At 65.2% G+C, this 16,630-nt stretch overlaps 2 protein-coding genes across 2 annotated transcripts; one reads left to right on the plus strand and one right to left on the minus strand.

Annotated features, from left to right (window-relative positions):
* Positions 1–27: 27 nt before the first annotated feature.
* Positions 28–1,345, minus strand: EMIHUDRAFT_453752 (hypothetical protein; the record flags this gene model as incomplete). Its single annotated transcript, XM_005757185.1, has 4 exons — positions 28–739; positions 934–1,131; positions 1,208–1,258; positions 1,331–1,345. 4 exons carry the CDS (start codon positions 1,343–1,345, stop codon positions 185–187), a joined length of 819 nt encoding a protein of 272 aa, XP_005757242.1. The 3' UTR covers positions 28–184.
* Positions 1,346–1,536: 191 nt separating this feature from the next.
* EMIHUDRAFT_439068 (hypothetical protein) lies at positions 1,537–2,355 on the plus strand (the record flags this gene model as incomplete). The annotated part of the gene is made up of 1 exon (XM_005757186.1): positions 1,537–2,355. A coding segment is annotated over exon 1 (810 nt), but the record flags the coding sequence as incomplete, so codon positions are not given.
* Positions 2,356–16,630: the final 14,275 nt, after the last annotated feature.

Here is a 16,630-nt window from a genome sequence, read left to right on the forward strand (position 1 = left end):
TACTTTGCCGTTTGCGGGACGACAGCTAGTACTTACTGCACGACCCGGGGCGCGCAGCGCCGAAGAATTTTTTTGAAAAATGCACACAGTGGGGCGCTCCGAGACGACCAAAGTGGTAAAAGTCGCACTCTCCCCTGACCCGATCAAAAGCGTAAAAGCACCCGAGGCTCCAGAAACCTTACCCTCAGCCTATGCGCGGGTGGTTGATGCCGCCCCAGTTGTCCGGCACCACGTGGTCGATGTCAAACATCGTCTCCTTCCGGTTTCCGGCAAGGCCCTGCGAGACCGTCTTTGGCTGGTAGCCCTGCTTGCCGTCGCTGCGCGGCTCAAAGTACTCCTTGAGAGGGTGGTGTTTGAAGGTGCGCTCCAACATGGTGTAAAACTCCTTCTCGATCATGCGCTGCATCTTGCCGGTCGTGATCGTCTGCTTCAGGTTGGCGTACTCCGGCCGGTGGATGTCGCCGAGGTAGACGGGCGCCACCTCGATGTGCTCCCTCTCCTTAAACTGTTCAAGCTTCTCGTCCACCTTGAGCTTGGACTGCTGGTAAAGCGCCTTTGCCCCAGCGGCCTCGTCGCCGCCGTGCCTTGCCTTCTGCGCCGTCACCGCCATCTCCGCCTGCTCGAGCTTCTGCAGTCCCTCCGTGGCGGTGTAGTTGCTGACGTTGGCGTGCGCCGGCTCCGCGGCGGCAGCCTCGGCCGCAATCCGATCGCTCTCGACGCGCGCCGCCTCCGCGGCCGACTGGCAGCGCGAGCACGAGCAGGTCTTGCCGTCGCTCTTGCTCCGCTTGGGTGAGCAAAGCGCTTGAAGTGCTGCGGGTCGTTGAGACGGCACTTGCGGCATGGCCGCCCCCGTGGCGGCGGCCGTGGCGGCGGCCGTGGCGGCTGCGGCTGCGGCTGCGCCCGCTGCTGCGGCTGCGGCTGCAGCGGTCGGACGTCGTGGAGCCGGGCTACGAGATGCTTCCTCACCTCTGCGACGCTCGCGTTGGTTGCACCCGAGGGAAGCTTCACGCGCAATGGCAAGGCCTCACAGAGCTGCTTCAGGCTCTCCTTGCTGGCCTTCTCTAGCACCGTCTTTGGCTTCGCGAGCAGGTCGTCGACCCGTGCGGCCAACAGTGTTGGCGTGATTTCGTTCTATTTCCGCGGTTAGGTTAGGTTAGGACTTAGGTCCGCGGTAATAAACAAACAAAAAAGAATTTCACTGCGCTACCTGGCCTGCAAAAGGCCAGGGGCAGTGGCCAGTGCGCGCCAGTTTCGTGCCCTTTTACGTTCTGAAATTCTTTGTAGGTAGGTGGGTAGAAAGGTGAAAAACAGCCAGGCTCGGACTGGACACCAACCAACGCGGCATGGGTGGACGCTAGACAGATGATGACGACACGCACGAACAGACACAAACAGGCTCACAAGACCCGACGCGGCCAAAGGATATCCACCTCGAGAGAGAACAGTAGGTAGGTAGAAAGGTGAGAACACATCTTTGACTTCAGCAAAAGAAGAAAACCGGAAACAGCGCCGTTTAGGCGAGCAGCAGTTTGTGCGTGCGTTTACATGCGCCACCGCCGCCTCTCCAGCTTCGCCGCCGCCTGTGTCGCGACTCCTCGCACTCTGCGTCACGCCGCACGCCTCGCCACCGGCCGCGCTGCGCCCACATGGGGCTATGTGACCGACGTCGAGGGCGACACCGCCTTTTGGGAGAGCTACTGCCGCCTCTCGGCGGTCCTCGAGCCGGGCCGCGCGCTCGACGACCTAGCACTGCGGCCTGGATGCCACCTCGTCTTTGGCGGCGACAGCGTCGACAAGGGCGGCGGCGACCTGGCCTTTCTCGACAGCCTGCTCCGCCTCAAGCGCCGGCACCCGAGCCGCGTGCACCTGCTGCTCGGCAACCGCGACATCAACAAGATGCGCCTGACGGCCGAGCTGGCGCCGCCGCCCTCCGCGCTCTGGCTCCCCGCCGCCGCGCACCCGGGGGTGTACTGGCGCCGCTCGGGTGCGACGGCGACGCCTGCGGGCTGGCTGGCGGCGCAGGCCGCGCCTCTAGCCGACGAGCCTTCGAGCAGGCTGCGGTGGATGCTGAGCGACAACATGGGCTCGCCGCGCGCCTTCGAGCTCCGGAGGTCCGAGCTTGCGGCGGCGCGCGGCGTCGAGAGCGGCGCGCTGAGCGACCGCGACGTGCTGCGCAGCTTCGCCGGCTCGCTGGAGCGGGGCGGCGCGCTGCGCTCCTTCCTGCAAGCGGGCCAGCTCTGTGCGCTGATCGGCGGCACGCTCTTCGTGCACGGTGGCCTCAAGCCCGACGCGGTCGGGTCGGTGCCCGGCCGTGAGGGCGCGGGGGCGCGCGAGGGCGTGGTGGCGTGGGTGGAGGCGATGAACCGTTTCGCGGCTTCGGAGGTCGACGAGTGGTGCGCGGACGGCGACGCCGCCGCCGGGCCGACGTGGCCTGGGAGGGAGGACCGGCTCGGGCACGGCTTCTTCGACCGGCCGGGCGGGAGGCTGATGTCGTATGGCATGGCGAGCCAGCCTGGAGGCGCCAAGTCGCCGACGGCGAGCCCGCTGCCCTTCCGGGGGGCGCGCGGGAGGCGGGGCCAGACGTGACCAGACGCGGCGCGACTGGCTCTCAGGTGGTGTACGACTCCTTCCTGGAGGACGGCCAGCCCGCGCCCCCCGCGCCGGCGGTGGTGGCGTGGCTGCTGCGGCAGGGCGTTCACACACTCGTGTGCGGCCACCAGCCGCACGGGGATGCGCCCGTGCTGATGCGCTGCCGCGCGCCGCACGCCCAAGGCGAGCGCTCCCCAGCGCCCACTTCCGAGGCGCGCAACGCGTCACTCTGCCCGCTTGGCGGTAGGCGAGCTTGTCGTCGTGACTGCGGACACCTCCTTCAGCGACAGCGTCGAGTGGGTTGCGTCTCCGTCGGCGCCTCTGCCCGGGCAGAGCCAGCCGCCAGCCGGTCACCGACTCCAGCTGGCGGCGGAAGCGGCGGCGGCGGCGGCGGCGGCACCAGTGGCGACACCGGCCGGGGCGACGGCGGGTGTGCCGGGATCGGAGAAGCCACGCGGGGCGCCGCCGCCGGCGTCGGCGCGGCCGCGGGGCAGGGCGGTGGTCGAGGTGGCAGGGAGCCTCGAGGGCGACGAGGCGGCGCTGCGCGTGCACGGCACGCTGTCAGACGGCGGGAGCCTCGACTTTTCGCTGGGCGAGGAGCCCCGCGTGGGGACGCTGCGTGCGGACGGTTGGTGGGTCAAGGGCGTGGGCGGCGGCGGCGAGGCGGGCGGCAGTGGCGCGCTGCTGCTGTCGAGGGGGAAGGGTTACTGCGTCCAAAATTGCCGCGTGGCCCTCGCAGCGGCGGAGGCGGACGAGACAATGTAGGTGGTGCAGGCGTCTTGCGTCGCTTGCGGTCCACGACGTAGTGTGTGTGTTCATAGACCTTGTTATTGAGAAGACAGTAGTCAGTACCCTTTTGAGAGAGAGAGAGATTTAGGAAACCATGCTTTGCCATTTGAGTGCTGTGTGCAGTGTGGTGCCAGTCCATGCCAGTCTGCTGGTGCGAGACTGTCACCGTGTTGAACCGTGTCAGTTTGAGTGAGACTTGGAGCGCTGCGGAGTGCAGTCGTAACACCCAAACGCGAAAGGTCTTTTCTCGCAGCTGCGAGACATGCTTTCTCGGAGCGGGGCATCCAAAACAACAGGGGCGGAAGGGAGGGGTGACCATACGCGCAGCGCAGGAGGGGTGCCCCTAAGGGGGCACAAAGGTAGCTCAAAGGGGAGTGAACAAGACGCCGCACAGGCGACGTGCACGCTCGCCGCCTGCGCTCGCCGCGTCGCTCTCTCCCTCCCCTTCTTTGCTTGAAGGAGGGCGCCTGGGTCTAATTTTAGTGCGTGTGAATGAACTTTAGTGAATTTAGCGCAAATTTAGTACATATTTAGCACATATTTAGCACATATTTAGCACATATTTAGCACATATTTAGCACATATTTAGTGTGTTTTGTCTCCAATTTAGCGCCACATTTAGTTCACTTTAGGTGCGGGCAGCTGCAGTACATTTAGTGTGGGTCCCGCATCTTTAGTGCGGGCACGCAACTTTAGCACGGCTTCCCAGCCACACCACAGCTGGCCAGGGCCGCGTGCTTTGCTCCTTGGCTGCCAAGAATGCACCACAGGAGATGCCTGGCCCCTGCCCTCATGACCCAAAGGCAGGCTCCCAGTGAGGCTAGATATGCAGCCCTCCAGAGCAAGATCTCCCGACTTGCACAGGCACATAATCGATTCCCGAGAGGAGGACCAAAAACGCACGTCGTCCGGGTTTTGTCGTGTGCGTCGAGCGTGCGGGCGGAGAGGCGAGGCTGAGCCTGTGGCGAGAGCTAAGACAGAGCAGTGCGAGAGTTACACACGACACACACGACACGACAGGGACACAGACACAGACACAGACACACACTGCGCTCCCCTCAGTGGGTAGGGAGACGCGAACCCGACGGAGTCCGGTGGTGGGGGCCCACGCAGCCAGCCCCTGCGTTGCAAAGGTTGGTGCTGAGCCGCCGCCGCCGCTCGCTCTCGAAAAGCGTCGCGCTGCTGCCCGTTCCCGGAGCGACGAGCGCGAGTTTGGTGGCCAGGGCCTTGCCTGAAGGGGGGCGGGGCAAGGGGGGAGAAGATGAGGACGTCACCGAGCGGGGGCTGCCGGGAAGGTGGTGGGCGGGGCGTGGATGCACCTTAAACGGGCGAGTAGCGGGAAGACCGTCGATACTCCGGCGGAAGAGTGCTCCCCCGCCGCCCCCTGGGTCACCCCGAGTGACCTCGCAGCCCACGCCGTGAGGCGCTGCTGTCAGGGGAATGTTGGGGGCGCGCAAAGCCGCTCGGAAGAGACGGCCAGGAGCCAAGGAGCGGCCGGAGCGCGGCGAAAGACCGAGGGGAAGTGGCCGCCGCATACAGCCTCCGGCGGGCCTCCGGCGGACGCCTGCGGCGTGGCGCTGCGCGCGACCGGCCCCTTCTCGGTGCGCTGCAGGACGCCCTCGCTCAAACGCGCACCTGCCGGGTCGGGGCGGTCACGGGACCGGCTTAAATTGCGGCCGCAGCTGCTTGGGGGGGTGAGGATGGCCGGGCTTGAACGGCTTCTCGCGAGGTACCCGCATCGAGCTCTTCTCTTGCCGCACGGCTCTTCTGTGTGCCGGCACAGAGCTCCGTGCAAGCCTTCCAGCGTGATAGGAACGAGTGTATCGCTTTGACGGGTCGACCGTGCTTGTTATCAAGACCGATGTGACGTACACAGTGACACATCAGACGACATGTGTTCTCCCACCCGCCGGGACGCAAAACGCTCTCGACGAGAGCCAGAAGAAGGCGTCCACACAGCAAGCCGCTCGGTCGATCACGTTGCTCGCTCGATGCCGGCGAGCGCATGGCGCACGCCTTGGACGGTGGCGAAGCCAAAAACACCGATGGTGGCCGTCCGCTGGCGTGAGCGGCGGCGGTTGAGACCTCACCCTTCGCGCCGACGACCCAACCTCACGCGGAACAACCCAACCCAGGCCCACAACCCAACCCAACCCAAAAAGCACGATTCTCCTGTTGGGCCCTCAGCATGATTGCGCGCCACTGGGGAATGTTGCGATGGCCGCCCAAATGCGAACGCAGGAGACAAAATGCTTTGCGGCGACGTTCCGTGGGTAGGATCAAGTCGCCGCTTGCTTTAATAATAGTCTACGCGCGTCCTCGGGGCCAAGGCGCAGTCCAGCTGTCTGAGGGAGAGAGTCTCCCTCGCTGCGCGTTTCGAACGCAACCTGGCAGACGGAGTCGGGGCGCTCCCGCACGCGTGCCGGTGGGGAGCTCCGCTTGCCGCACGCCTGCTTTTCGCTGCACAAGCTTGTGCTGTGAATCCCCAGGGCCTCCAGGGCTCGCACCTCAACCTCTCACAGACCAGCGCACAGCGCCACAGGAGGTATTTTCTTCTGAAAAACAAGGCTGTGAACAGCGTCTCTTCTCGACAGATCTGACCGTTTCCAACACGCCCGACTCAGCGGTGAGCGCGCCGCAGCATTCTCTCCTGGCACTCCTCGCTCTCCCACCGGTAATAATCTCCCTTCCCGTGTGCCCCTATCGCGCTTGCAGGACACCACCACCTACCCGGGCCTGCCCACGCCGATGGCGGCGGGGAAGAGCGGGCCCGCGTCGGCCCGCAGCGGCTCCGGACCGGGCTACGTGGACGGCGTCGAGGCTGCAGTCCGCCGGCTGGGCGAGAGCGTCAGCTACCAGGCTACGCCCGCCGACGGCAAGAAGTCGCCGTCGCCGGGAGTCCCCACCTCCGGCGGCATTGCGCCCAAGCCCCTTGGCGCGGTCGCGGGCGCGGGGCTGGCTGAGGCCGAGGCCGCCAAGGAGCGCGAGCACTGGGAGGGGCGGCTCAAGAAGGCGAAGGCCGCGCTCGATCTCATTGCCGAGCAACGGGAGAAGTGGGCGGACTTGCAGTCGCGGCGCTCGGGGAAGTGCCGGCGCAAGGCCATGCGCTGCCGCAACAACCCCAAGTTTGGCAAGGCAAAGGGCAGGCGCAAGTCTGGCAAGGCAAAGGGCCGCGGCCGCCGCCCGAACTGGCGCCGCGAGCCGCAGACCACGTCCGGCAAGGCGCCATTCGCCGCTGGCACGTGCGGCGCCGGCGCTGGCACGTGCGGCGCCGGCGCTGGCACGTGCGGCGCCGGCGGTCGCGCCGCCCTCAAAGCGGCGGCCAACTGCGTGCAGGGCGGCTACACGAAGGCCGAGGGCGCCTTCCGGTGGCTGGTCCTCGTCTGCATGCCCGCCTTCGGCCACTGCGCGTCCGCCGTGCCTCGCCCGACAACGGTGGCCTCGGCCTTCTCGTCTGCCGTCGCCTCGGCGTCCTCGGCCTTCTCATCCGGCGTCGCCTCGGCGGCGTCCTCCTCGCCCGCCGTCGCCTCGAAGGCGTCCTCGCTCGTGAGCTGCTCGCCGCTTCTCATGCCCGCAATCGTGCTCATCCTCCTCGCCATCGCCTGCGGCGCCATCGGCACGGTGATGTGGCGCCGCAACTCAAAGGCCCGAAGACGGCCCGACCGCCCGACCGACCCGAAGACGTCCCCAACCGGCGTCACCACAAACACGCCGGCTCTCAAGCCGGTCACCGAAGACGCGCCGGCTCTCGAGCCGGTCACCGCCGGCGGCGCGCCGTACCTACGCGTCGCGACACGCCAAAATCGCGATCGGACGAGCTTTTTCGCTGAGCGGGTGCGGCGCCGAAGCTCCATGCGGCGCGGCTGCGGCGTATTGGCTGCGGCGCTCTTGGTTGTTTGCGCGATCGCGCCGCGCCACGGCGCAAGCGAACGCAACAACACGAGACGACCCGCCCACCTTTCCACCGCCCTTTCGGACACGTTGTTTCTCAACGAGTCCGGCTGGGAGCGGCTGATGCAGACACAGGGGATGGCATTTCTCCGAGTCGACCCTATCGGCTGTGGCGACGCGTGTGTGCAGTGGGACGCCTTCTGGGACGAGATCAGCAGCACGTTTCCTGGGATGACGTGGGCATTATCCTGCAGTACTGCCGCTGGAGCGTGCGCGTCGCAGCCGCTCTCGGGCCTGCTTCGTCACGGTGGGCCCACCTTTGCCATGTGGGACGGCAAGCTCCGTGTGTACGAGCAACCTCTGCTCGCCAAGCGGCTGCGCGAGTGGCTCGGCTTCCACGTGCGCAGCTCCCGCTGTGACGTGGGTTCGATCGGCAACCCCCTGCCTCGTTCACACCTTGACGCTATCCAAGCGGCGGTGCGCAAGGGTAGTGGCCTCGTTCTGATGATCCACTCCGACTTTGCGGCACTGTGCCACATGCAGAATTTTCTCGAGCACGCGGCAGACGTGAGCGCGCGGGATCAAGACGGCGACTTCCCCCTGGTGGTGCACGGGGCACTGGACGCGGACGCGCACATGGCATGCCTTCTCATGAAGAGAAGGGTGGCAGGGCAGTCACTGCGACTCGAGTGCGTGTCGCTTGAGGGCTGGCTGCCAGCTCACGATGGGGGCGCCGTCTCACTCGGCCATTCATCGTGCCACTATCGCCGGTCGGTGTGGGCCAAGCCGCGGCTGCTTCTGGCAGCTGCTCAAGCGGTGGCTCCTGGCTTGTGGGGCGTGGCCTACATGGACGTGGACGTGCTTCTCTTCCAAAACCCGTCCCTTTGGTTTGGCGCACACCGGGAGGCGCTGCGTCAGTACAGGGTGTCCGCGTACAGGCTGAGCGCGGCCAATCTGATGGATACACCAAGTCCGCACGACGATTCTGCTGGCTCGTGCAAGGAGGTAAACACTGGCCTCGTCTTCGTCTCCCTCGAGCAACCGGGCGCTGCGCACCTGGAGATCCTCAGCCGGTGGGTCAACGCCAGCCAACTGGTGGATCACCCCAGTTATGGCGATCAGCAAGCCCTGATATTGGTCATGAAGCGGGACGAGGCACTGTGCCTGCCACGGAAGGAGTTCCCGCTAGGCGGGATGGAATTCAAGGAGTCTGTTGCGGTGCACTACACGATGGGAGGTGCCGGAGACACGCCCGAGAACGTCATGGCGCGTGACTATGGCATCTTTGACGACCGGGTCAAGGTACCCGCGATGCACCGCGCCACTCGCTGGCGGCCGCTCTCAAAGACGTGCACGGATGTGGACGCGTATGTCGAGGCCTACTCGGCGAGTTTGTGTCGCAAGGCGCTCTGCCTTGATGCGGTGTCGGGCGCGGCCATCAAGCTCCATGCGGACTGCGACGCGCTAGCCGCCCAAGGCAATGGCTGCACCTGGTCGCTTGCCGATGCGGTTTGCCAGGCGGACGTCTGCCATGACGACAACTCTCGCTGGTGCGCACTGAGAGCGGGCAGGTCCGAGCAGTGCGCGCCTCCGAGCACGCAGGCGAAGGCACGGGCCCTCCTTGCGGGGAAAGGACTCGCAGATGAGAAAGAGGAGCTGCTCTCGGACCAGATCGCTCGGCTCTTTCCTCCTCCGTCGCTGACAGTTAGCTTCGACAAGCTCCCGGTGTTCTCCGAGGCTGGCAAGCTGCCTGTCTGGCTGCGCGCCCACAGACGGCTCCGTCAGCACCCAAGAGCCACGCTGGTGCACACAGACACCGACGTGTGGTTGGTGCGGGACCTCGTTCCCGCCGAGAATGTCGACGCGATGTTGAACCAAACAATCGAGCGATACAAGAACCGCGAGCTCGAGCCGGAATGGTGCATCGCCACAGAGGCCTACCCAGAGGCTCGGACGGACGACGCCAAGTACGGCGATGTCCCGAGGAGGATGCGGCATAACTTGGGGTCAGCCGGGGGCATGTCATGCTTCTCGGCGCGATGGGGGAGGGAGATCATGGGCGTGGATGAGGACGGCGTCACGCGCAGCACGCTGATCTCGCGTGGGGACTCGACGCTCTTCGACTCTCTGGGACAGCTCTTAGAGGATGAGACCGGGCTGGACGAGAAGCATGCCTTCTACCACCAGGTGTTGCAGTACCCACCAGGCACCTCGTACGGCGTGCACACTGACTGTGAACTAGGCTCCACGAACGTTGCACACAATGACGAGCGGGTCGTCACGCTGCTCCTGTACCTAACGGATGTTGGGGAGGGGCAGGGCGGCGAGACGTGCTTCCCTCGCCGCGGGACCTGCGTCCGTCCGAGCAAGGGCAGCGCGCTCATCTTCTCGAGCATCGACGCTGCTGGCGTGTGTGACAAGCTCTCTGAGCATGTGGCACAAGCGATTAAGCCGGGCGCAAACAAGCTTGTCCTGCAAAGGTGGTACAAGAAGGAGGCTCAGGTCACACACGCCGGTGATCAGCACCTGCAGGAGCAGCTCGACGATCTGGTTGATAGAGTAATATGCGACGCCGGCAGAAACTGCAGGCACTACCTCTTCGATCGGCGTCGTGCGAAGGCGCTCCAACTGGCTGTGCGCGGAGAGAAGCTCGCGGCACAAGGGCAGGTCCATGAGGCGGTCGACGCTTGGTATGACTCGCTGCGGATGCACCCAGCCATCCCGGAGGTGCGTGCAAAACTTGGGGAAGCCCTCTTCAACGGCGGGAAATACGCAGAGGCGCTGCCTCACCTCCAATCCGCGCTCTCCGTCGGCCCAAAGTTTTTCTCGAAGGGCTTCTACTACTCCGGCGCGTGCCTCGTCCGCCTCCGTCGGCTCGACGAGGCCTTGGCCCAATTGCAAAAGATAAACATCGGGCCGCCTGCCCTGGGCATTGCAGCCAACTTTGGCCATACCGACGTGGTGCGCGTGCTGCTGGACGCTGGCGCAGAGATTAACGCTGTCTGGACGGGTGGTGCGTCGTCGCTGATCATGGCAAGCTATTTTGGATGGGAGGACACCGTGTGCCTGCTGCTCAGCCGCGGGGCTGACGTAACAGCGAGCCACCAGGGATTCGGCACGCCACTCTCAGCGGCGACAACCCGTGGCCACAGGGGTGTGGTGAGGCTGCTCTCGATTGCGGGTGCGATTGCCTGAGCATGTGCACGAGCTGATGATCGGTTTGCGTCTGATCCTCCTGAATTCGAGATGGGTCCGAAACGAAACGTCGCAGGGGGGCGGAGCCGGAGGACACATGCGAAACACAAAATTAAACAACACCCCGATTTTCAGCAGCTATGGCATAGGAACTTTCATGGAACTTTCCTACGGAGATTTTCGGAGATGTTGATGGATTTTCCGAGAACCAGGAAATCTCGGCTCAATCTCGGTTTAATTGACGAATCCGAGTTTCGTTAAGTTACGACAAAGTTCGGCAAAATTAGCCAAAATTATAAGGTAAATCAAAGGAACAATTACCGAAAATGAACACATGGAATTAGGAATTACAGTAATTACAGTAATTGTAGCGAAGCTAAATTCTTGTCATCCTGTAAGTTTCATGTAAACATCACGCATGCTTGCAATCCGAGCCGCGCGACAAGCCCTATGCAGTCAAGCGTGCTGTCTGCCGCTCGAGCCTCTCGTGCAGTCCTTCTGCGCGCCGCGCCGGCGGTCAGTGCGGCGTGCAGGGTAGCCCCACCGTGCCGTGCGCGCGTGTGGAGCTCCCAAACTGACAGCCAACGCCTCGTAGCGGGGCGCGAGGGGCGAAAAGGTGCTTTTCGGGCCACTTATGCATATTCAGCGGGTGAGCACCGCGACACAAAGTCTCGAGTGGCTGTCAGTACGACGGCTGGGGAGCACCCCCGGCCTTAGCCGAGCGCGCAGCGAGGCGACAATGCCAAATGCGATGGGGGCCGCGGGCCGGCGCGCCCGCGCGGTCGCCGGTGCGCGGTGGTCTGGTGGTCGGTGGTGTGGTGTAACGTCTAACCGAACGAGACCGGAGACGAGAAATCTCACCGCGAGTACACGGACAACCACATCTCATGATCACACCTCGCACGTCTGCATTTGCATCACCCACACCACGCCTCGAACGTCGCATGTAGTCGCAGGTGTCAGATGCTCGATTGCTCCAATACGCTTGCGAACCAAGTGGATAGTTGGCGCATTTGGGCCCATTTGGACTTTTCTCGGGGGTGCTTCGCCGAGCCACTGGGCCGGGAGCAACCTTAAGGTGGTTCTTGAGAGTTGTGAACGAGGGCGCTCCTCTCAAAGTCGCATGATGGCGGCCGCCCGAGCGGCGCTTCAGCCAGCCCTCACGGCCCGGGCATGCACCCGCACACCCTCCTCTCGCGCATGCCGATGCGCTCAGTCGATGCGGTCGTGGTGCTGCAGCTCTGCAGCGCTGCGACCGCACCGGTCTCCCGCGTCGCCGCCTTCGGTCGTGCCGCTCCCGCCAGCTCCGCCGCCCGCCGACGCGGTGGTACGCGCGCTCTCCGGAGCCCGTCCGAGGGGCGGAGGCTCGAGCGTTGGTCCCGGGCGAGCCGCCAGACTCGAAGACGGCACCCCTACCCGCGTCCCCATCCTTAGCTTCTGTTCTTTCCTCCCCGTGAGCCGTCTCTGTCGCGAGACCGCCGAGTGTGTGCCCTCGTGAGTCCGTCGGGTACTTTTCGCGTATAAAAATCGGCTGCGCGGGCGTTCCATCTGGTGCTACCAACGGCCTGGCGGCCTCGGATCCGGCCTCGCAGCTCGACGCGAGCGCCAAGGTGGACCTGTCTCCGGCCTCTCGGGCCCCTCTCGGAGCCGTGAGAGGGTGCAGGCCGAAACCACAGCCGCTAACGTCCGTGTGGCCGAACGGGGCCAAAGTCTCGCCGCCGGATCCCGGGCCACGGGTAATGGCACCGATCCCGCAGTTTTCCCGGACTTTACTCGACACTCTTGTGCCCCGAACTTTCCTCTCCCCGTCCCGAGCACGACCAGAGCTGCTCCGGCGTGGTTTGGAGCGAGGTACGGGTGGCGGCGGGTTCGAGTAAAGTCCGGGGAAACTGCGGGATCCTCCCCATTCCATAGGTGCTCCAACGCCCTAGCCGGCTCGGGAGCACTGTCCTGCCCGTTATATGCGCACCCGCTTACGCTTTTAGGCTCTCCGGCGGCCTCAGGGGCCTTGCCGAGGGCCGCTTCAGCGCGGTCACAGTGCCGTGGAGCCGGCCAGCGTGCTCGCAGCCATGCCGCTGGTGGACCATGCCCGCCTCCCGCCCGGTGGCTCCAACCACAGCCCGCCTCACCGTCGGCGAAGCACCTCGGGCCCTTCGCGGCTGCGTTGTCTGTCCGGCTCCACGGGGCCTTTCCGAGACACTTCCGCGCGGGCCGAGGGACTCATCGACCCCTCACATCCCGGAGGGACGGCGCACGCGCTGCCCAGTGACCGGGCGGGTCGGCCCCGATTAGGAGCGGCCCCAGCCGGGCGGAGAAGACCATCCCACTCGCGGTGCGTCGCACCGGCCGGTCCGGTTTTCGTCTCGAGCGGGTCGCGAGACGGCCGCGAGAGCGAGCACCGCGGTCACAGTGCCGTTGAGGCCACGGACGTCGCCGGAGCGGCACTCCCGGGGCGCCACTCCCTCACCCGGTCGGAGGGGGCCAACCACAGCCCGCCTCACCGTCCGTGGAGCTTCCGTGGTCCGCTGCTCCGGCTTCGATTTTCGACCCTCCCGAGGCTGCTAGAGCAGCCCCGCGGAGCCTCCCGGATGCACCAGCACACCGTCGTCCAGGACGACGGCGCAAGCGCTGCCCAGTGACCGGGCGGGTCTGCCCCGACTAGGGTCGGGCCCAGCCGCGCGGAGAAAACCACCGAGCTCGAAACACGTCGCCACGGCCGGCCGTTTCGCAAGCCTGAGCGGGTCGCCAGACACCCGCGAGAGCCAGCAGCTAGAGCGCCGTCGTAGCCGCAGATCGAGTCGAGGAGCTTAATGTCCACGGTAGCAGTTGTGGAGAGCGGTGGCGCGGTGCGTGTAGAGGGGTCGATCGAGGGCTCTTTTTCGAAACGCGACGGGTACGGCATGACAACTGCCAGTACAGTTTTACGCCGGCCAGGGTGAGGGCACAACAGGGATCCGGCGACCCGTACGCTTTACGCGTGGCGGCCGGTGGCTGTCTGGAGCTCGTGCGAGCTGAGCCGACGCGTGGCCGAGCCGAGAGGACCAGCGAGCGACCACGTTGGCGATGAAGCTTGGCGGCCGGCGCCTCGTCGCCAGACGTCACAGCGGCGTGGACGCAGGAGTGTGCGGCGACGAGTACCGGCAAATCCGGCCCAGTGTGGCCGGCAGCTGCCTAGCGCTGGCCTGTGACCGGCGCCGCGGTGGCGGAAGAGGCGTCTCGCCGCCGTGGCGGCGGTCGGCAGGTGCGAGCGTGACGGCCATCGTGCGGCAGAGTCCGGCCACAATTTTTCTCAAGATTCTGAATTTTACAACAAAACTCCCTCCCACAACACTGGGCACGGGACTGGCGCGCACTGGCACTAACACAGAATTCTGAAAACGAGCCTCTCTCACAGCACACTGGCACGACAAGGGCGCGGACTGGCGCGGACTGGCACACACACCGGCTCCGGCTCACCACCGGAGAAGAAGAGGCGGCATCCGGCCGCCTCGGACACGCAACGCAAACGCAAAGGAACGCAAAGCGACCAAATGTGGCCGGTGCCCTTCGTTTGTTTGGCAGGAGCCGGAGGGCCCAACTTGAGAATCGTGCTTTTTGGGTTGGGTTGGGTTGGGTTGTTGGGTTGGGTTGTTCCGCGTGAGGTTGGGTCGTCGGCGCGAAGGGTGAGGTCTCGACCGCCGCCGCTCACGCCAGCGGACGACTGCCGGTGTTTTTGGCTTCGCCACCGTCCAAGGCGTGCGCCATGCGCTCGCCGGCATCGAGCGAGCAACGTGATCGACCGAGCGGCTTGCTGTGTGGTCGCCTTCTTGTGGCTCTCGTCGAGAGCGTTTTGCGTCCCGGCGGGTGGGAGAATGTGTGTCGTTGATGTGTCACTGTGTGCGTCACATCGATGTGGATAACAAGCACGGTCGATCCGTCAAAGCGATACACTCGTTCCTATCACGCTGGAAGGCTTGCACGGAGCTCTGTGCCGGCACACAGAAGAGCCGTGCGGCAAGAAGAGCTCGATGGGGAGCGAGAACTGCCAGAGGTGCTCACCCAGGTTTCGGAAGTCCGCCTTGATGCGGTCAGTCCCCCCCAGGTTTGACCGCGCAGCTCGCAAGACTCGTTGAACACTCGTAGCCTTTCTGCGCCTCTGACTCTGCAAGCTATGCGGGAAGAGCAGTTTATTCGCAATATATCGACGAGTTCGAGAGAGCCACAGGCTTTCGCTCGGGAGGGATTGAGTGCGTCGCGACGGACTTCAGGTTACACCTGAAAATCTGACGGTTCTCGCTCCCCATCGAGCTCTTCTCTTGCCGCACGGCTCTTCTGTGTGCCGGCGCAGAGCTCCATGCAAGCCTTCCAGCGTGATAGGAACGAGTGTATCGCTTCGACGGATCGACCGTGCTTGTTATCAAGACCGATGTGACGCACACAGTGACACATCAACGACACACATTCTCCCACCCGCCGGGACGCAAAACGCTCTCGACGAGAGCCACAAGAAGGCGACCACACAGCAAGCCGCTCGGTCGATCACGTTGCTCGCTCGATGCCGGCGAGCGCATGGCGCACGCCTTGGACGGTGGCGAAGCCAAAAACACCGGCAGTGGCCGTCCGCTGGCGTGAGCGGCGGCGGTCGAGACCTCACCCTTCGCGCCGACGACCCAACCTCACGCGGAACAACCCAACCCAACCACAACCCAACCCAACACGAAACAACCCAACTCAAAGCACGATTCTCAAGTTGGGCCCTCAGCCGGAGATGCGGGAGCGGTGGCAGCAGCAGCGGCCAATGATGCAGCAGCAGCAGCGGCCAATGATGCAGCAGCAGCAAGCAATGATGCAGCAGCAGCAGGCGATGATGCAGCAGCAACTGTGGCAGCAGCAAGTGTGGCAGCAGCAGCAGCAGCAGCCAGTGATGCAGTCGCCACTGCAGCCGCCACCGCAGCCGCCAGCGCCGCTTCCGAAGCGGCCGAAGACGGAGGGAGGGGCTCAATCCCCCGCACCACCGCCGCCACCGCCTCGCGCGTTTAGCGGGGGGTCAAAACTTAAAAGGAGAACACCTATAAAGAAAAGAAACGCACCGCGGCCTTATCAACCACAACGCAAAAGGCGCGGTGCGGCGCGGGCCCGGCGAGCGACTAGCGAGCCAGCCTGCTAGTGGAGCCAAATGATGGAGCCAGAGCCCACCTCCTACGAAGTGGTCGAGCTCGCCAAGTCTGGGCGGTCGACGTGCAAAAAGTGCCGGCAGCTCATCCTCAAGGACACGCTGCGGGTCGGGAAGGTGTACCGCGATCAGGACGATAGGGAGCGGAAGAACTACTACCACCCTGCGTGCTGGCCCGTGCCTCGGAAGCTCACCTCGATCGAGGAGGTGCGTGGATTCGCCTCGCTCACGCAGGAGCAGCGCGAGGTCCTCGAGCTCCGCTTCCGCCAGCCTCGAGCGGTGGGCGCAAAGAAGGGCAAGGCGCCGGCGGAGGTGCAAGCCCAGGCGCCACCGGCTCTTTCCGCAGAGGACGCTGCCGAGCAGGAGTGGCTGCATGGCCAGGCTGCCACTGCTGCCGCCGCGCCGTCAGCGGAGGAGAGCGACGCTGCGACGAGCTGGCGGGCCCGCGCTCCGCCAGGCTTCCCGCCGGACCAGCTCGACTTCCTCCTGTCGCAGCCTGCCGCGGAGTGCGCCGAGGTGAGCACCGCACTGTGAGGCGGCCCGTCGCCCCACCAAGAGGAGCGAGGGGCGGCCCTCCTCCCGTCCTCAGGCTGTGCCTGTTCACAGCCAGAGGTGTGAAGAGACGCTGTTCACAGCTCGAGGCCCTCCTCCCGTCCTCAGGCTGTGCCGGCGATGGCGGAGGCGCTCGCTGCTCTCGTCGCGGCGGGCGACGCCTCGCCCACGGCGTTGGAGCAGCGAGAGGCGCTCCGCTTCAGCATCGCCGTGGCGAAGGCGCGGGCCGCAGCGCCGCCCGCGCCTCCAGAGGTAGAGGGTGGAGGGGCTGCGGGGGCAGAGGGCGGCGGAGCACCGCCGCGAGTGCAGAGCGGGCGGCCGCCGGCTCGCCTCGGGCTGCTGCTCGCGGCAACCTCACCGGTGGTGGCCGACTCGCCCCAACCCCCCCCCCCCCCAAACAGCTGCGGAGACGTGGACCCGCCTTCGACCCTTATGCAAGCCCGCGGTGGCCGCTGCTGCGCC

Source organism: Emiliania huxleyi, assembly GCF_000372725.1.
Source record: "Emiliania huxleyi CCMP1516 unplaced genomic scaffold EMIHUscaffold_92, whole genome shotgun sequence".
Taxonomy (NCBI): Eukaryota; Haptophyta; order Isochrysidales; family Noelaerhabdaceae; genus Emiliania; species Emiliania huxleyi.